Source organism: Syngnathoides biaculeatus, chromosome 10, assembly GCF_019802595.1.
Source record: "Syngnathoides biaculeatus isolate LvHL_M chromosome 10, ASM1980259v1, whole genome shotgun sequence".
Taxonomy (NCBI): domain Eukaryota; kingdom Metazoa; phylum Chordata; class Actinopteri; order Syngnathiformes; family Syngnathidae; genus Syngnathoides; species Syngnathoides biaculeatus.
The window spans coordinates 58,892-80,013 of record NC_084649.1 but is presented as its reverse complement, the minus strand read 5'-3'; the positions used below and the strand labels follow the sequence as shown (position 1 = coordinate 80,013).

Genomic DNA, 21,122 nt, shown 5'->3' with positions numbered 1-21,122 from the left:
CACAAACAATTACGTGCTTCTCAAAATTAACCCTGACAATGACAATCTTATGCTTGACAAATCATCATTATGCATCGGATTAGGATTTTTCTTTCATCTGCCATACATGTCACAGGGCATATTAGCAGTGTAATCCCATGTCCCAAGGGTTATTCTGTACCAAGATCTAGATAATAATCATCAGATGAGGGATTTAGGACGTATGGTTATCACATGAAAACCATTGCACTTTTGTTGTTGTACCTTTATTCATGGTAGGTTGCCCATCTGGGCCTTGCTCTTGTGGAGGACCAATATTATTCTGTTCTCCGAACTTAATCTGTAAGAGAGAAGATTGATATATCTAAATTTACTTAGATACACTATATTGCCAAAAGTATTTGATCAGCTGCCTATGATTTCAATTAACATCCCATTCAAAAACCATACAATTTAATATCGATGTCAGTTTATCCTATGCTGCTGAAACAGTGTAAACTCTTGTGGCAAGGCCTTCAACAAGATTTAGGACTTAGTTTATGGGAATTTTTGCCCATTCTTCCAAGGGCATATTTGTGAGGCTCACTGTCCAATCAAAATCGCCCCTACGCCGTACTATCAGGTTGAGGGCAGGGCATTCACGTTCATCCATACCAAATTCTCTCCTTCATGTTTGATAGACCTTCTTGGTTTGTGCTCTCATGCACAGATACAGTGAAGAAAATAATTTGTTGAACACCCTGCTATATTGCAAGTTCTCCCACTTAGAAATCATGGAGGGGTCTGAAATTTTCATTGTAGGTGCATGTCCACTGTGAGAGATCTAAAAAGGAAAATCCAGAAATAACAAAGTATATATTTTTAATTATTTATTTGTGTGATACAGCTGCAAATAAGTATTTGAACACCTGTCTATCAGATAGAATTCTGACCCTCAAACAGGTGTTAGTCCACCTTTAAAAATCCACCCCCACTCCATGTATTATCCTGAATCAGATGCACCTGTGTGAGGTCATTAGCTGCAAAAAGACACCTAATATCAAGTAGTAGATTGAACCGACAGACAGAAACAGATTGATGGATTTAAGAGATGATACCGAACATCATTTAAGGATGGAGCACAGCAGAGATAGAATCTACAAAATACCTTTCTGATTTGAGAATCTTCCACATCAAAGAAACCATCATCGATTCCCAAGCTGTGTAGCCAGATGGTGCTGTCAAAGGTCAAGGGGGGAAAGGAGGTAGAAGGTTCCAAAGGGAAATAGGACTTGGGGAGGGGGGGCCTTGGGGGTGCACTTTCCTAGATCGTCAGAAAGCCAGGGGATTGCAGGGAAGAAAGGAGGCAAAAAAATACACAGGGTTGAAGCAAGAGAATTCTGCGAATCAAAGGGACTGATCACAAGCCAGCTAATTGCAGAGCAGGAAGGAGTAAGGAAACGGGTATATTCCAAAGGATCATTATGAACATTCCCTAATCACGACAGAAAACCTGGCTTTTAATTGCAATTACTTTCTAACTGTATTTAGGAACTGTAAATGCAGGCAAAATTCATTAATACAATATTATGAGATTTATGTACAAACAATTTAAAAACAATCTTCTATTGGGGTCTACGTAAACTCCTCTTGTATAGTTTTCATACATATATTTAAGAATTTGCAAGTATGTTAATGGTGTCCATTCCATATATTGACTATCAAATATGGACAGTATTAAAAACAATCGTCAAGTTTATATTAGTGATATTTTTGGAAAGATGCGATGGAATTGGAGTAACTATGACCACAATTGAAGAATAATTAGCAATTTTCTAAAGATGAGTCTGCATAAACACTTTATCTGAATGCATACTGGGTGAATCAGATTGTCTTACCATACAAATAACTGGATCAGAGTTATGTTCCTTTTGTTTATCGCGGAGAGTGACCATCTTAGCATCTATGATGGCATTACATGTATCGGATTGTTGTTGGTCATGTTGAGTTTCAGCGCAATCACTTCTAAAATAAGAAACTGAAGGTGTATAAAGATCTCGAGCATGGCATGATGTTAAAAAATTTGTTTGAAAGATGTCCTGGAAAAGCAATATCTGGGATTCAGGCATCGAAAAACGTCTGTTAGATAGGAGGTTTCTGTGACCATTTGGATATCTAAATAAGTAGTGAGATGCATGGCCAGAGTCAGGGAATGCATCTTTTCTTTGGCCAACCTTGACCTCTTCGCTGCAAATATTTGAGGTTAACCAACCACAATCCTGGATTTGCATGGTGTGGCCTGGGATCAAGTCTACATTTTGATTGGATGTAGAGTCCTGGCATTGAACTTGGAGAAATTCAGTACCTCTGAGTTTAGAAGGGTCTACAAACTTATTTAAGTGAGAGTTGTTTCTGCATGTAATAATTTGCTCTGTTTCCTCAATCACAGTATCCAATCTACCCAAGGACTCATTTAAACTCTGCAAACGTGGAAATGGGCTTTCATGGTTTTCACAACTATGTTTATCCATGTTATCTGCATTCATGCTTTTGTCAGGTTCTCTATAACTTTTTGGTCTTGATTTCGGCCTGGTTTCAGTGTTAAACTGAGGCATTGTACAAGATTTGGGACGAGGTTTTGGGATGGATTTAATTCTAGAATGTGAGACAGGTATTGAAAAGGGGTTTCCCCCTTGCTGGGTGTGTCCGGTGCTTACCTCCGGGCCCAGCTGTTTAGAGGGGGAGACCTGTGAGCCGGGCACTGGGGAGTAGGGGCTGAGAGGGCTGGTGAGGCTTACTGAGCTGAGGGGACTGGCTGGACTATTGGTGCTAAAGGACCCTGAAGCACCACTGGCCACTGCAGAAGAAGAGAGTGTGAAAGGTGATACTGAGAGATGTGCATTTGTATGAAGCCATATCATTTTATTTTTGATGGTACCTCTGTGCTTTGCTGTATCAGTGCCCCTGGATGAGTGATTCTTGTGTAGGCCCTCTAATACATCCTGGACTCTCCAAAATTCTTTCTGGATGTGCCTTCGAACCAATTCACTCTGCCCCCAACCCCAAATATAAATAAATACAACAAAAGACATTCAAGACATTTAAAATGCAGCAAAATTTAAAAAATCTGTCAATTTGTATGGATTACAATATTGTGAACAATATTGCTTAAACAATACTGAATGAATGGAAATAAAAACCCATACACAGAGGGTTTAATCCTTTTAAGTCAAAATTCATAGTAAATAACGTTTGAAAAATCAAACAGAAGGGGCTAGCATTTACCTGTAAGCCAGCATTAAGTTGTTCCCAGAGATCTCCATGAATGGCATGGGCCTCATCCTCTAATGCTTCAAATTCCATCTGAGTGGTAGTTAACGCCTGTAAGTACAGTTTATTTATACTCTGATTACATTGTTTATGCAGTTGAGGCATTTCTTCTTCATTGTAACATTTTATTCATGGACCTACCTGTATGTACACAGTGAGTGAGATGAGAATGATAAAAACCACTGCTTAAACTAGAAAATTTTCCAAACTATTTTTTGTGTAAAACGAAACATCTGGCGTGTCAGGTTTGTCTTACATTTGAGGCCTGGGAAAGATCCCCTCTAATGTTAATGAGCTGGTTTTGGAGGGTTTCCTTTTTGATATGTAGTTTTTCCATGGCCACTGGCTGGTTTTGATACTTCTCCATCTCCTGATGGGTAGTCACCAATGCCTCCTCAAGGCTGTCCTGTAAAACAGCAACCAAATCAAATCAAAATCTTTTAATATCATTACACGCTGTGCAAACAATGAAATGAAGAGTGCTTTTCCACAAGGTGCATCTGTGAATAAAACAGAATAAAAATAGAAGAACATTTTAGGTAAAAACAACAGATAAAATACGTCAAAGCACAGTTATTGCTAAAATAAATAAAAGCACAAAAGTGCAGTTGTATAATATTAGATTACAGTACTGTTATGTTTAGTGGTTTTGACTTCAAGTAGTTGATGACTCTGGGGAAAAAAACTGTCTTTGAATCTGGTTGTCCATGTTTTCTGAGACCTGCACAGCCTGCCAGAGGGCAGCAGGTTAAACAGGTGATGACCAGGTTGTGAAGAGTCCTTTACAATACTAGTGGCAAAGTACCAAAACAGAGACATGATATTAAGGGATGGCTAAAAAGGTTGTAATTTGAAATGCTAAACGTAAAACAGCCAGGAAAACAAAAAAAAAAATTCCATTACTGTGTATTATAAAGTTGTTCAAAAAGTGCATATTTTAATTTGAAAGTTAAACATTTTTTATGCTTTGTTTTACTCATTTTTATTGATAAGTAGCGCATGTATTTAACTGGATTTCAATGAAACCATTAGCAGGAGAGAAAGCATAATGACCATGTCTAAAGATGGGAAAGTGCTTATTCAGTGAGAAGGTTTCTGTACAATCATAGTTTATGAGAAGGCATTTCATTAATGAAACAGTCACATTTTACCTTGTCCATTCGCAGTCTGTGGACAACTGCTTCGTGATCTTTAACAATGTGATTTTGCTCACACAGCCGGCCCAAGAGTTTCTGTAAGATATTATGTCAAAACCAAATTAAAAAAAAAAACACTGATAAAAACTAATAATGTAGAATACTGGGGGGGGGGGGTTCAGCACAGTCTTAACATGGACATTATGTATTGTGGGGTGAGACATCTTTTAGTTGATGAACAACTTTAGCAGCCACTCTTGAGTGTGTTTGTATTCTTCAACTTTGAACAATTATATGCTCCAAATCTGTTTTACTTATTTGAGAATAAAACCAGTTCATGTTTCAGAACATTGTGTATTGAAAAAGCATGGTCCTTGGATGATTTGTGTGGGATAACTTGACCACAAAGAGCACTAACACTTATCCAATCAACACCTTTGGATGAAAAGAAACAGAGATTGTGGGCGAAAATCCTTTCCACTAAATCAGTGACCATTCATAAAATAGCTAAAATATTGTAGTTTTGGTTTCTTCAAAACCCGTGTCCATGAAGTTCTGTTTTGCCCAAAACCCCTTTTTTGAAAATATGTCAACTCATTTACAGTGTAACAGTATCACTTACACTTGTTTCAATTTCGTTTAACTTGAGTGTTGGGTGTAACTCTCTGTAGACATCATGGAAAGGAGGCACCTGTAAAAACAAAGACATACCAAATATTGTAATGCTCAACATGAAATGAGGGCTTTTATATTAGAAACCCTGGGTCAAAAAAGCTGGGATGCTGCGTAAAACATGAATAGAAACACAGGAATGTCATAACTATTTTCTAGGTTGTAAACCATGGTACAGTGGTGCCCTGAGATACAAGCGACCTGATTCATGAGATTTAACAAGCTGTGAGCCACCATCTGGCTATTTTTTTTTTTTTTTGTTGCTTTGTCTTGCAAGTGCAAACATGAGATACACAAACTGGATAATGGCAGTGAATCCATTTAACTCACTTCACAATACATCAATCCATTTTCTGAATTGCCTATCTTCACAAGGGTAGTGGGGAGTGCTGGAGTCTATACTGGCTAACTTTGGGCAGGAGGCAGACACCCTGAACTAGTTGCCAGCCAATTGCAGGGCAAATAGAGATAAACAACCATTCGCACCCACAATCACACCGAGGGGCAATTTAGAGTCTCCAATAAATGCATGTTTTTGGCATGTGGGAGGAAACTGTCGTGCCTGGAGAAACTCCACATAGGCAGGGGGAGAACATGCAAACTCCACACAGGTGGCTTCACAATACACTATTTCTCAATTGTTAGAACACAAAACCCCCTGCCAGGGTTGTCAAATTCATTTTTCCCCCGGGCAGATTTGAAGTTATGATTTCCCTCAGAGGGCCGTATAACCAAATCAACAAATCATAAATTACCATTACCCAACAAATCCAGGGATATCTTGTTCAGAAATTAGAAAACAACTATAATAGCTTTGTTAAAGTATTAATTGAATGTAGAAAGACGGTTTGCTCACAATAAAATAAAATATAATATCTCAACATTATTGTCCATTATGACAATCTGGAATTTGGGTATAGATTTTAGCAAAAATCACAGAAGTTGACAAACATTAATTGCTTTCGCAGGGCACATAAAATGTGGTGCTGGTAGAATCTTTAGTAGTTTTCACCTAGTTAGACACAACAACGTATTTTCATCCAAATTTTCACCTACTTCAACACATTTTTCACTCTGATTGACTTGTGTTGCATAATAATAAGCACGTGTATCTTTTGGCATATTTGTGGTTAATAATTAGACCGTGGTTAGAGTTTCATTAATGATAGAGAAAACCAGACAGAGCGAAGCTAAGAGGTTGTTGAGTAGAAAGAGGAGAGGAGGTATATGACCAAGAACAATGACATACTGGATTTCAGATGAAATATGCAAAACTTTCATAGACCAAGTTCTTTTTCACGATTTGACAATGAACAAAGCAGCAATGCAGCGGGTCAATAGTTTGGTTTTGCAGGAAAAGTAAGGGGCTTGTGAATGTAGTTTAAATTTTAGGATTTGTGTTCAGGTATTGAGAAAATGCATGTAGGTTTCAAGAAATGTGTTTTAGCAATTGAGAAAAAAATGTAGCAGCGAGTAATTGCCTAAAAGCTACTTTAATACTAATATACAATAGAAAACGCCATTGACATTGAAATGATTAATATCAATTGCTACATTTTACAACTTTTAGGCAAGAGACATTTGAACACAAATGGTGGAGCAGCACATGTAGAAAGATATTATAACTATACTCAGGCCTTTATTCTCTCCAAAAAGAATAATATTCCAAAATCTTACAAACCAGGGGTGCCCAGACTTTTTTACCACAAGATCTACTTTTCAAGCAGCCACCCTCTCACGTGCTATTAATGACGGGGGGATGATGATGATGCTCCCACACCATTTATAAAATACAGAATTAGGTTTTTGTCCACTGTATTGTCTGTGCTTTCATCCTGGATCAGGCAAGGTGGAATTAATTAATTAATTAATTAATTAAATTACACACCATCTCATCTTACACTTTCTACTTCGGCTTCAGACCAGGTCTTTCCCCACTCAGAAAAGAGAACATCTTGTCCAGTTTAACCACTTTTTCTTCGATTATTCACATACTCCGACAGTCATTGCATCTTAAAACAACAGCATTTCTTTTTTAACTTTCTCCATTAATATCGAAAGTAAACATAAGCAGCATGTTTAGCTCATCTTTGCTCTACATTGCCAATTTTGTGTAGCTAACTAAAGCAGCGGTGGTGGACGCTGTCATTATAAAACACATTGATGGGCTGCGTAAGTACTGTAACATTTGTAATTATTAGTGTACGTTTTTAAGAGTGGGGGAGGGGCTGGAAGTTAAACTTGGAAAAAGAGAGTGTGCCAGAGCAGCAATCATTGTTAGAGAATGTTCTGTGTGCTGCCAAAAAGAAACCAGTGGCTTCTTCTTTTCATTTTTTACAGTATGAATGTGAATTGTGCCATTGGATGTAACAACCAGTCATCCCTCACTCATTGAATCACATTGCAAAAGGCCACAAACTGAATAGCTGTATGTTATACTTTCTATTTGCATTGGATTTTTTTTGCATGCAACACAGAATATCTGCGAAGAGACTGCATCAGTGGTGCACAATTGCGCACGTGCGCAATTTAAAGGGAACATTGGCTGACATCTTTTTTTTTTTTTTTTTTTTGGCACGCCTTCCCGAGATCGACGCATTGAGCACACCTGTTACAAACACTAAGTGACTTTACAGTCGATGCGAAGCGATTCTTCGCTTGTGTCTCCAGGATTCTATGATTGTGCCCCCGGTAGCCGAGACGGGCGGCACACAAGAAGGAGAACACAATGCAGCACAGAAATGCATGAATCATGATCAACAAAATATTTATATCTTTAGTCTATTTCATTATTATTTCTCTGTTTATATAAAATGCTATATTTTAGAGGGATTTTTCTGAAAAAAAAAAGACTTTCATTGAGGGGGGAGAGTGGCTGTGACTGATTCATGATGAGGGTGGCTATCCATCCATTTTTTGAACCGCTTAGCCTCACAAGGTTCGATGAAAAAATTTTTATTTGTATCTCAAGGCACCTCTGTATCTATTATTAGTGACAAATCACCCAATAACTATATAGTCTTAATTTGATGTCCTTGTCATATTCAAAAGTTACTGATTTTAAACACCAATTACTTTACCTTAAAAAACATTGAATTTTGAAAAGTAATACAAAACACAAACAACAAATAGCAAACATGCTAGCAAACATTTAGTGATTGCTAACATTCCACCAATAAATTGAATAATACTGATGTAATTGAAAAAGCGGGTGTGCAGAGTGTATTGTAGATTGGTTGTCAACATGGCACAATTTTTTTGCAGGGGAAATCAAATTAAGACTATATAGTTTACTGAGTCATATAACTTTGTTTTTGCTTTGCAGGATGCTCGATTTCTAGAACTATTACAGATATCAACAGGTTTTTTTTTAAACCAACTATCACAACAGCCAAACAACACAAAAATACATTGATCAGACAATGTATGGTGAGAAGAGGGGCTAATAAAATTAGTCAAGCTGACCATGGAGCTGGTTACAAGAGGTTGCCATCATGTATTACATACTGTATACTGTACTGTATGTATTGAGAAAAAAGTATGTGAAGTATTTGTGTGTATTTATGCATGCAAGGTTTACAGTTTTTTACAACTTTTTTTAAAATGTGAAATGACCTTTCCAAGGTGGAATTAGCGGTCTGAAGTACAAAGAAGAACATAGATTTATAAGACTCACACCCATAACCTCAGGGAGAATTGTTTTCATTCTTAGGATGAGTTGTAATAATAGAATACAGTATATGAAGGAACAGAATTTGCATGGATCTAAAACTGTGGGTTGATCTCATTTTGAGTGGAAAAAAAAAATCACTAGAATGACAGACAGAGTGAGCGAGAGAAATCTAACAGTAAAGGCACAATCTGTATGCTGAAAGTATCAGAGAGTACAGTTGTAGGAGTATTAGAGAAGGCACAGCATGGTGTTGGGCAGCCTTTTCCAGTTTTTTTTTCAAGTGATACCAGAAAAGTCTGTTTTTCTTTAAATTTTGAGTCTCAGTCAATCCTAATACACATAAGTAAGAATCATCATCTTCTTTTCCTTTCGGCTTGTCCCATTAGGGGTCGCCACAGCATGTCATCTTTTTCCCTGTACACCTATCTCCTGTATCATCCTCTCTCACACAACTGCCCTCATGTCTTCCCTCTCAACATCCATCAACCTTCTCCTTGATCTTCCTCTCACTCTTTTGTCTGGCAGCTGCATCCTCAGCACCCTTTGTCCAATATAATCACTCTCTCACCTCTGGACATGTCCAAACCATGGAGGTTTGCTCTCTTGAGCCATGTCTTCAACACATCCAACTTTGGCTGTCCCTCTAATGAGCTAATTTCTAATCCTATTCATCCTGCTCACTCGAAGAAAGAACCTCAACATCTTCATTTCTGCCACCTCCAGTTCTGCTTCCTGTTGTCTCTTCAGTGCCACTCTCTCTAATCCGTACATCATGGCTGGCCTCATCGCTGTTTTATAAACTTTGCCCTTCATCCTAGCAGGGACTCTTCTATCACATAACACACCAGACACCTTCCACTAAATAGATGGAGAGAATACTTTGAGAAGTTGATGAATGAAGAAAATGAGAGAGAAGGAAGAGTAGAAGAGGCAAGTGTGAAGGACCAAGAAGTGGCAATGATTAGTAAGGGGGAAGTTAGAAAGGCACTACAAAGGATGAAAAATGGAAAGGCAGCTGGTCCTGATGACATACCGGTGGAGGTATGGAAGCAATTTGGAGAGATGACTGTGGAGTTTTTGACCAACTTATTCAACAGAATACTAATGGGTGAAAAGATGCCTGAAGAATGGAGGAAAAGTGTACTAGTTCCCATTTTTAACAACAAAGGTGATGTTCAGAGCTGTGGGAATTATAGAAGAATAAGGTTGATGAGCCACACAATGAAATTATGGGAAAGAGTAGTGGAGGCTAGACTCAGGACAGAAGTATCTGCGAGCAACAGTATGGTTTCATGCCTAGAAAGACTACCACAGAGGCATTATTTGCCTTGAGGGTGCTAGTGGAAAAGTACAGAGAAGGTCAGAAGGAGCTACATTGTGTCTTTGTGTATCTAGAGAAAGCCTATGACCGAGTACCAATGGAGGAACTGTGGTACTGCATGCGTAAGTCTGGTGTGGCAGAGAAATATGTTAGAAGAGTACAGGACATGTATGATGGCAGCAGAACAATGGTGAGGTGTGCCTTAGCTGTGACAGAAGAATTTAAGGTGGAGGTTGGACTGCATCAGGGATCAGCTCTGAACCCCTTCCTGTTTGCAGTGGTAATGGATAGGCTGACAGATGAGGTTAGACTGGAATCCCCTTGGACCACGATGTTCGCAGATGATATTGTGAAATGCAGTGAAAGCAGGGAGCAGGCGGAGGAACAATTAGAAAGATGGAGGCACGCACTGGAAAGGAAAAGAATGAAGATTAGCCGAAGTAAAACAGAATATATGTGCGTGAATGAGAGGGGTGGAGGGGGAAGAATGAGGCTACAGGGAGAAGAGATAGCACGGGTGGACGACTTCAAATATTTCGCGTCAACAATCCAGAGCAATGGTGAGTGTGGTAAGGAAGTGAAGAAACGGGTCCAAGCAGGTTGGAACAGCTGGCAGAAGGTGTCTGGTGTGTTATGTGGCAGAAGAGTCTCTGCTAGGATAAAGGGCAAAGTCTATAAAACAGTGCTTAGGCCGGCCATGATGTACAGATTAGAGACAATGCCACTGAATAGACAACAGGAAGAAGAACTGGAGGTGGCAGAAATGAAGGTGTTGAGGTTCTCTCTTGGAGTGACCAGGTTGGATAGGATTAGAAGGAGCTAAATAGAGGGACAGGCTAAGTTGAATGTTTTGGAGACAAGGTTCAACTTTGATGGTTCGACTTTGATGGTATGGACATGTCCAGAGGTGAGAGAGTGAGTGTATTGGTTGAAGGGTGCTGAGGATGGAGCAGCTGGCTAATGTTGTGCTAATCATAAAAAATAATACTGCCAATTAAATCACTAAATGCATTATGGTGTTCCATAATCTGCTTCCTCTTAGACTGACATTCCCATTAGGTGTGTGTCAGTGGACAGAAAGGTGAGCTATGCAACAAACAAATGTTATACGAGGATTCCATGCCAATTTGTTTGTGTGGTTTTAGTCCTGTTCAGCTGTTAGGTCAAGCAGAATGGAGGATCTTTATCCTATTTATGTTGGAACACTTTTACTCTGTCACAATGGGGATTTTAAGCTCCCGCTGTGGTTTCTGAGCATTACACTTGGTAGTTTTTGAGAATCATAGTCGGTCAGTCAAAAAGAACAAAATTTGTAAATGGCAGTGAGAAACAAAGACAAAAGAAAAAAACACTAATTGTAAATGAGATGAGAAAAGTAAATCATTACATATCTAGAATGATGAAACATTAGATATGAGTGCTTTATAGGGCAGTAGTGCTACATTCTGTGAGGGAAGGACAGGACAAAGGATAAGGAAAAACCATGCAAGACAAGTGTCGTGAACCTGGCTGTACAAGTGAAGTGTGGTGGGAGTGACTATGAAAATCCTAAAATTCTATATGATGAGAGTGTGACTGAGAGGATACGCAAGTAATTTGGATATTCACGAGTTATTTGTCACAACACTGCGATTAGCTGGCAACCAGTTCAGGGTGTTGGCTGGCAACCAGTGAACCCTGCCTCTTGTCCGGTGAGAACTGGAATAGGCTCTAGCATTCCTGGGATGCTTGTGAGGAAAAGCGTCCCAGAAAATGAATGGATGAATATTTGTCACAATAAGTGATTGGCTCAACACCCAGCGAAAGTCTCGCAGGGGTGTGTGCCTGAGGACACATGCAAATGAATTGACACTGTTTCGCTTGCACAATGAATGATAGAAGTGTCCTGTAATAGCTGTGTTTTCACTGGGGAGGGTGAGGACCCCACCTAATCAATGAAGATGCGGGATTGGGTCCAGGAATCACCCGAGGGCAGCAAGGCAGACAGGATACCGTTCCCTACCAAGGCTGCCTGACAACTGGCCACCTGGAGGAGGCCAAAGGGGCCCAATGACACCTGGAAACCAACCACCATCACCCCACGAAAGCAAGACGCCCACCCAACCTGCAGGCCCCCCAGTTTGCCGCAGCAGGGCATGAAAAGGGAGCCCCAATGGCAAGCAGTCATCCAGCCCATGGGGGGCCAGCTTCAGGATTACCACCAAATCGTGTGGTGAATTAAAATCTGGAGAGGCCTGTAGGCCGGCAGGGTTGAGGAATAGTGGGTCGGGGGAGGGGGGTTAAATCTGCCAGGCACTGCTGCCCGACAGCCAAATCCCCCCTTTCCCCCCCACCCACTCACTATATCCCTGAGACAGGTATATGTTGGGCATTAAAAGCTTTCTTTTACTGGTGCCCACTGCCTCTTGTCCTGGTTCAGATTCAGTCATGTAATTCATGGTGGCACCTTATATTGCAAATTTGAAACATCATCAATTGGTTACAAAATTAAAAAGACCTAAGATGTGATGAAGCGACAATGGTACTAAATGAAAAATGACCATGGATTTTATGCCCAGACAACATTATGAATTATATACTCCACTAATAAACCAACGTCAATGGGTTTCCCCACCCACACGGTTGGAAACCTGACTGACTAACCAGCTACTACAAATAGTGCCAGTTAGCATCTGATCTTCAAAATGGGGACGGTTCAAATGCTCATACAGCCATTGTGGGACCCTGGCAAGCAGCCCCTCAATGTTTCAGTGTAATAGAGACTAAACACTCAATCTCATTTGTCACTGTTAATTCATCATGTAGCGGAGTTGTGGGTCAACACACACACACACACACACACACACGCATACACACACACCTGATCTTTTGGTTAAAAACAGAGTGAACAGAACCAATGGCTAGTAAAACTACTTGGAGAATGTCTTAATAATGCATTGTGTACATTGCTAGACAGAGCAACATGTGTAGTAAGAGCACAGTTAAGACTTAGCACTGTTATAACTAAACTATATTCAAAACAATCGGGCTACCACAACCTATTTGGTTGCGTTTCGTTATCTAGATTGAAATGTATCACAGCACATTGGCAGCACATACCATTTTATTGTGGATGGAAGGGGAAACAGGGTAGTTGTGGTAGTATAATCCTTGATTTATGGACCGCCTATCACCAGAGTAGTCATACTGAGGGAAGGAAAGACAATGAGTGAAGAGTAAGACAGACAGGAATGACAGCAAGGATGTGAGACTGGAGAAAATGAAAAATGGTCACATTAGTCATTCATTCTTTCTTCCATCTTTGTATGGTTACTTAAATAAATTAATTAAATTTAAAAATAATTTAATTAAAATTTTAAAATTAAATATTTATAAATATTTCGAATTTGTTTTAATGTTAAAGCTTGATTGTTCACTCCCCTTCTATAATTGCATTTGATCATCCCAACTTTTTATTTACATTGTTTCTTACCTTTGGCGGGCTGAGTGATCTCCTTAGGTTATAGACAGACGGATCAGCATAAATCCCGTCATCCCTCATCCTTCCCGAAAAACGGTCAAAATGTGCAGATGGTGATTGAGCCGTTGAGCCAAAGGTGTGTGACACAGGTGAGTAGGCCCCCCGAGAGGACAAGGATGGTGACCTGGGCACAGACCTGGAGCGTGGCTGGATGGAAAGACGTCTCAGAGACTTCTCAACTCCACTGTAGTACTGTGGTCCCCATGAGTCCCTTGGGGAGGGCAGCCCATACAACTGGTGAGGCATATCTCTCAATGAGCGTCGCTTTTCCTCAATCGCCCAGCGGTTGTCATAGCCACCAACAGCAGAGACAGAGCAAATGCTGTCTGGCCGGACTCCTGGTGGGTACAGCGGGTACTCCTCGAAATACTGGGGGCCACTAGTGTAGCCATAGTAGTTCAACCCTTGACTTGCTGGGTAATAATGGCATGGACTGGAAGGACCGGGGAAAAAAACAATGTGAGATTAGATTTGAGCCTTTGTTTGATGATATGTGAAGTTTTTGTTCGTATCCCTGGGTGGGTATTTGGCATTGTTTTTGCTACCAGCTCTAAGAATATTAATGATATGGTTGCAACTGATTATTTGGCAGGAATTAAATGCTAGAGTATATGGCATCAGTCTGTTCAGAAATTGGTTTAATTGACAATATGTAAACAGGGACTAGACACGCACGATTTCTGAAATGTGACTACAGCAGCAACGTTGCAGCTTTTATTTTGTTGGAAAAAATATGAAGACCAAATAAACAGAATGTTACTCATTATTTTAATCTTACATGAGAGATAGTTAAGAGGAACTTAACAACTATTAAAAAAAGTGTTTTTTTAATTCTATTCATTACACATTAACTAAAGTCATCAGAAGACAATGCAATATTGCCTTGAAATGTAAACTCAAACAGATTTAACATTGCAAACTAAACAACTGGTCAACAATAATAATGAGACGGACTGCTACACCGTCTATGACTCACTATCCGGAATAAACCACATTGAATATTATGCCTGTTTCTCAAAGTCCTACATTTGGGTCCACCCCTGCACCAGAGGTTTGTGACAGAAATAATGTAATATACAGTGTACCGTAAAGTAAGTTTTGTGTATACATGTGCTTGACTGTGTCATGAACCATCGACATGGGGGTGGACCCAAATGCAGGAGTTCCAGGCAACGACATGATATTCAAAGTGGCTTTAATCCAGAAACAGGTCTAAACCAGGTGCAACAGTCTGACAAGGCTTAGGCACAAAAACGCTAGACTAAAGGCAGGATCCAAAAACTTGAAATGAGGTCCAATGACTATAGAACAAACTAAGAGCTTCGACAAGCTGTGGATTAACAAAAGGGCACAGACTCGATGTGAAAAGGATAGCTCTACACTAGACTTACTCTCAATAGTGGAGAATCCAACTTGGAGTAAATGCAACACAACGAACTAACAAATGCCAGTGACAAATCCAAAACTTGTCAATGCCTAGTCAATTAGAGTGCCAAATGCGGAAAAAAAACTGTGACAGGTGTCAGAGGTGGCACCCCCCATGGCAGTAGCCAGGCCTCGCTCATGACAGACTAAGAATGTTAAAATGTTGCTTCACACACAAATGATCTAACTGTAAGATAATTCCACTTCTTTTTTCACGTTTTTTGTTCCCTTTGCAAGGTGTTGAAATTTTCATTAGCAGTCGTTCCACTCTGAACAGTAGTGGCATCTCTTAGAGACCATATTCTGTCTGTCTAATGTTGTCCTTTAGCTTTGACAAGAACTTCTGGTCATGTTGTGAGATCAGACCATCTTCTTTCTATTGTTCTGAGAAGTCAGACTCAAATAGCCTTATGATTTTTGTTGGAGTCACTTCATTCACTTTAATTTTGCTTACATAGTGCACGTGGCGGCGCGGTGGAGCAGCTGGAAAACGTTGGCCTCACAGTTCTGAGGTCTGAGTTTGCATGTTTTCCCCGTGCCTGTGTGGGTTTTCTCCGAGCACTCCGGTTTCCTCCCACATCCCAAAAACATGTAACATTAATTGGACCCTCAAAATTGCCCCAAGGTCTGATTGTGAGTGTGGCTGTTTGACTCTATGTGCGCTGCGATTGACTGGCAACCAGTTCAGGGTGTAACCCGCCTCCTGCCCGTTGACAGCTGGGATACTCTCCAGCACTCCCGTGACCCTCGTGAGGATAAGCGGCTAAGAAAATGGATGGATGGATAGTGCACCTCTGTACGGAAGCTGGTAGAAGACTTCACATCTGGTGTCACTTGTTTCACTTCAGAATCCAAAACAGATTTAATGGCCAAGTATGAAACAACATAAAAGTAAATTTGTCTCCAGCAGTCGGTGTTGCCATGGTATGACATTCATGTCTTCCATATGTTGACTTGTTCCAATGGCATCTCTAGTTCACACTGGAACTTGCACATCCCACAACAATACATTCTAGGTCTGTGTGTTGTGCATAGGACTGGGTTACTCTGCCAAATAGACTTCCCTTGGTAGAAGTGCTTGTGAGCAGTTATACCCAACGAGTACGCCTACTTCACAGTACAAAAGAGGTGCAGTCCTTTCATGAAGGTCCTCCAGGTGGGACCAGGCTTTCGCATTTTCAGTTGTGGGAATGTGAGCTCTGTTTTCAGGGAAGAATTAACTTGTGTACAATGGTGGTAAGGGAATCTTCTTTCCTGAGTAGAAGGCGTGGACTTCACTCTTTGGGAGTTAATTGTCAAAGTTGTCGTCATTGTAGGGAGTTTGAGCTTAATCTAATTTATATTTGCTTCTAACATGTCAACAACAACATTGAGGAAAATTGAGTTGCTCTAAGTATCCAAAAATGCACACAGTACACGAGGACTTTTTCTGCTGGACATGTTGTAGATGACCTCTAGACCAGAAGTGTTGCAGAGGTAATTGTGCAAGCCTCACTAAAAATTGGTCTATGTGCTATTATAACTGTGATTGTCCCTTTACGAAGCCCAAGTTCAGGTTCATCTTGGCCTTCACTTTGTTTCTCTTCTACAGTACTTGTGTTGGTTTCATGTCACCTTTGGTTCTGTTCTCATGCAGACAGGTAGGGTACCGCTTCTGGCACACCTCACACTCACTTTCACTGCTGAATTGCTTTGCATGTTAACCAGTCTTGAGACAACCAAAACAGCTTATTTTCTTTGACAAAGGTTGTTCTTTCTTGAACTTCCTCTTCATGAACTTTCTTAATTTAAGGAAGGTGTGACGATTCTTCTAAAATTTGTTATTAGTGATCGGAAGAGACAGAGAAATAGCATGTAAAAACCTACCTAAGAAGTAAAGTTCAAAACCTTATCTAAGTTTCCAGTTTAAAAATACACTTTTTTTCTCATATACACATGTATTTTACATACAGTAGTTTCTCCACTTAAATATTTAAAATCATTGAACAAATGTAAATATAGGCTAACTATAACCCATTTCTAAATTCTCCCCACAATCTCACAACGTTGTAAGGTCAGTAATGCTCCATCCCCACTTTACACTGTGTTGACGGTGCACTGCTCCGCCCACCCCTTGAGACGGCGGATGGTGGACCAGAATTTTCTCCAAGCTATGTGGAGGTTTTCCTCCATGGCCTCACCAAACCCCACTTGTACTCATTGTCCACTGCGTCCCCTGGAAAATGAGAAAAGTTCTTTTGTTTTTTTCAGAGGTGGCACTTGAAACTCTTTCTGACAAGGGATCCTGCCAGATGTTCCCAGCAGACCCTCACAATACGTTTGGGTCTGCCACGTCGGACCGGCATCTTTCCCCACCATCAGAGCCAACTCACCACCAGGTGTTGATCAGTTGACAGCTTTTCCATCTCTTCACCCAAGTGTTCCAGACATGAAGTTGCAAGTTCAATGACAGGACCACAAAGTCGACCCTCCCAGGGGCATGAAGAACCATACAAATTAGCTCCAATGATCATTGGGATACACGAATCCCTTCACCATGATATGGTGACAGCTCAAGTTTCTTCCATTAACAGTATCTCAGGACCTGAAGTGGGTGAAAAACAACTCCATCCACAAAAAAGCCCCGGAGAGACTGTACTTCCTGCAGGTTCTAAGCAAACACAGCCTGCCACAAGAGCTACTGAGACAGTAGACAGACAGCGGTAATCGAATCAGTGCTGTATACCTCCATCATCACAGTCTGTTTAGCGCTGCTACAAAAAAAGACAAACTCTCATTAAAAAAAAAAGTCAATCAAAACTGATGAAAGGATCATCAGTCCCGTACTACCGACACTCAAGGACTTGCACGCTACTCGGACTATGACAAGAACAGACGAAATCCTCTCAGAACCCCTACATACTGGCAACCAACTCTTGCAACATTGGGTAGGAGCTACCAAAGAATGCAAACCAAAACTAGCAGGCACTCCAAAGAGCTTCCTGTCTATTGCAATTAACTTCTTAAATGGCTAACTTGAAATTTGACTGCAACATTCTGCTAATTTTTTGTCTTGAGTTTATTGTCAGATTTTGCTGGGCCAATTATTACCATACCATACATCACTAGTTCACATACTCCCGCTTACTGTAGTAGTCTCATCGCGAAACACCATCTGCACATTTGTTGTTGACAAATATGAGCCTCTCGCACCCAAGTAGCATCTGCTCAAGTTCCACAATCAACTGACGAATAACTGCAACACTTGCACATTCAATATTTTAATTTTTACCATAAGATTTACTTTTCAAGCAGCCTGCCTCTCGCGATCGACGGGAGGGAGTGGGTGGGGTGGTATATGACCGGGGGGGCTGCTGACGTCTTTTTTAGAACGACCAATAATGAAATAGAATGACCAAGCCACAAAGATCTACCCAATACAAAAAGTGTAAAGCATATTTATTTTAAAGTATATTTAGGATTGTTTGTGTAAATACATGTGTGCCTTGCATAGCCATAAACATTTTTTGTAATTATCTGAGTTCAGTTCAGTTGAGTGATGATCACTGAACACTATACGAATGAAAATGCACACCTGGGCTATGTCACTCACGTCAGTGGATTCGTCCAACTGCAGTGATAAAACTCACAATCTCCAATGTCCTTCCACACATCAGCCATGGCTTCACAGCACCATGTAACTGTACTCCTTTACAGCTGCATAAATTTTATTGAAGATATTATTTCCACCTTATTTTTAAAAGATCGGAACAACAACTTTGACCATCACTCCATCTTAAAGGACTTCTTGTTATTAACGATAATGTGACGAACCCGGAAAGATGCTTCCGTGGCGGCTTTCACTGTTGAACTACGCTGTGTGAAAAGTGACTGCTGTGCGGCCAATTGGGATTTTAGTTCATTCACTTTTCTCATTCTCAGCTTGCTTTTCGGCGGAATGTCGGTGTCGTATTTTCCATACGCAGTTCAAAAACGCCGCAACACATTTCACTACTGTGGGAGCTGAGGCTAACGCACTTAAAAAATGACATGGAAAAAAAGTCCGCCTCACATTCCGTATGAAAGTGATACATTTTTGTCTTCTTTACTGCAGCATCCATCGTCATGTTTGATAGGATTTCTTAAGCGAGGGCTTAAAATAGGGGGGAACTCACTAACGAGATATCAACGCATTGAAAACCCCTGGTTTACGCCTTTTGCACAATGGTTGTTGGACTGGAATACTGCTCTTATAGGCACTCTTAACTTCTCTCAATGCTACAGGACTCTCCATCCACAATTTAAAAAAAAAAAAAAAAAAAAAAAAAAAAGATATTCATCACTTCCAGATTACTAGCTGCCCTGATTGTCATCATATATATTGTATGAAAGCGGCTCCAAATACCAGAAACTAATTCTTTGTATGTTTATGACATACTTGGCGAATAAAGATGATTCTAATTCAGATACTGATTCTGCTTCCTTAATTATTCTATCAAAGAGGAATTTGCAACAAAGCTGTTACATTTTTAAATGACTCTAAATTCCAAAAGCTAAAATAAGGCGAGATTCAAATAGTACTTGCATTTTGAAAACCTGTTTACATCATAGCGTATAGCCAGGATATAATATCTTAGTAAGTGATTGGGATGTTTTAAAGCCACAAATTGCCTTGTCACCATACTTTTAATTGCAAGGCATATATACCTGTTGATCTCTTCCTGGGATACCATGACCCGCCGCTGGTTCACCCAATGCTGCAGCTGTGCCATTGAACTTTTCCTTTGTGCTGCTCTCTCAGGGGCAGTTCTAGGAACAAAACCCCTCCTCAGCACCACATTCTGGTGCTGTTCCCTTATGTCATTTGGTGTACAAGTGCTGTGACTTTGGGACTGAGTGGATTTGCTGTTGTAGTTTTGCGGCATTGAGCCAGGGGGGAAAGGATTGCACCATCCATTTAGATTGTGGTTTGTTTGAGCATTGCCACAACCAGGCCCTCCACCTTCATCTTCAGTTTTTCCTCCACCATCTCTGTCTCTCCCATTCTTTTGAACTGTGTCATAACCAGAGCAAGCAGTTGAAAGTGGGGGTGTTTCCAAGGCGTCTACTGTAATTTCATTTTTGTTGGGGGCTGTCTGTTGTTTCACTTCTATTTGCAGGTCAGTGTCACCAGTAACCATGGCCTGATCAGGTGAGACAGCTGTAGTTGATCTAAAAAGAACAGAAAAGACATTAAAATAAATGCATTGCACAACATTACATGTCAACATGTATCAATATTTGTAACCATTTCCTTTGCAAAATGTAAACACTGGATTTCATGAATGGGGGACAGATGTGAAAACCACAAGTACCAAGCTGCTTGTATGAAACATCTTAAATTTTCAATTTGTTGGTTTTGTGTACCACTCCATGAGCTGTCACCTTATCGTGGTGGAGGGGTTTGTGTGTCCTAATGATCCTCGGAGCTAAGTTGTCTTGGGCTTCACACCCCTGGTAGGGTCACCCTTGGCAAAAAGATCCCAGCTGAGGGACCAGACACGGCTCCATAAACCCCTATGAAGACTAAAACTAATGAATAGAGGTTTGCCTTGCCATGACACAGGAGACCAGGGCCCCTCTCTGGAACCATGCCTGGAAATGGGGCTTGAAGACGAGCTTCTGGTGGACAGGCCTACACCCACGGGGCTCCCACGGGATTCCCACGGGAGCAGTCTGAAAGGGTAACGTTGGTCCCCTTTCTCATGGGCTCACCGCCTCTGGCAGGGTTGATAGGGGTCAGGTGCAGTGTGAGCTGGGCGGTGGCCGAAGGCAGGGACCCTGGCAATCCAATCCCTCCTACAGAAGCTGGTTCTAAGGACGTGGAATGTCACCTCTCTGGCAGGGAAAGAGCACGAGCTGGTGTGTGAGGTCAAGAAGTTCCGACTAGATAAAGGCTGGCTCGCCTCTCCACACAGCTTGGGCTCTGATACCAGTCCTCGTGAGAGGGGTTGGACTGTGTTCTACTCTGAAGTTGCTCACGGTGAGAGGGACCGACCAGGTGTGGGGAAATGCAGTGCTCCCAGGCTCAGCGCCTGTACATTGGAGTTCACCCCGGTGGACAAGAAT

General features: G+C 40.8%; 1 protein-coding gene across 12 annotated transcripts in view; it reads right to left on the bottom strand.

Annotated features, from left to right (window-relative positions):
* Positions 1-21,122, bottom strand: part of plekha6 (pleckstrin homology domain containing, family A member 6) — a 94,209-nt gene that overhangs the window by 32,953 nt on the left and 40,134 nt on the right. For 9 of the 12 annotated variants that reach the window (XM_061833243.1, XM_061833242.1, XM_061833241.1 and 6 more), the window contains 11 exons: positions 19,722-20,225; positions 13,563-14,043; positions 13,190-13,276; positions 5,047-5,115; positions 4,440-4,520; positions 3,545-3,694; positions 3,244-3,339; positions 2,897-3,008; positions 2,676-2,815; positions 1,127-1,282; positions 244-319 (listed from right to left, as the gene is read on the bottom strand). In XM_061833243.1, the coding sequence (XP_061689227.1) occupies positions 244-319; positions 1,127-1,282; positions 2,676-2,815; positions 2,897-3,008; positions 3,244-3,339; positions 3,545-3,694; positions 4,440-4,520; positions 5,047-5,115; positions 13,190-13,276; positions 13,563-14,043; positions 19,722-20,225 (1,952 nt within the window). The remainder of the gene's footprint in view (positions 1-243; positions 320-1,126; positions 1,283-2,675; positions 2,816-2,896; positions 3,009-3,243; positions 3,340-3,544; positions 3,695-4,439; positions 4,521-5,046; positions 5,116-13,189; positions 13,277-13,562; positions 14,044-19,721; positions 20,226-21,122) is intronic. The other 3 variants (XM_061833246.1, XM_061833251.1, XM_061833248.1) reach the window with 2 other exon arrangements.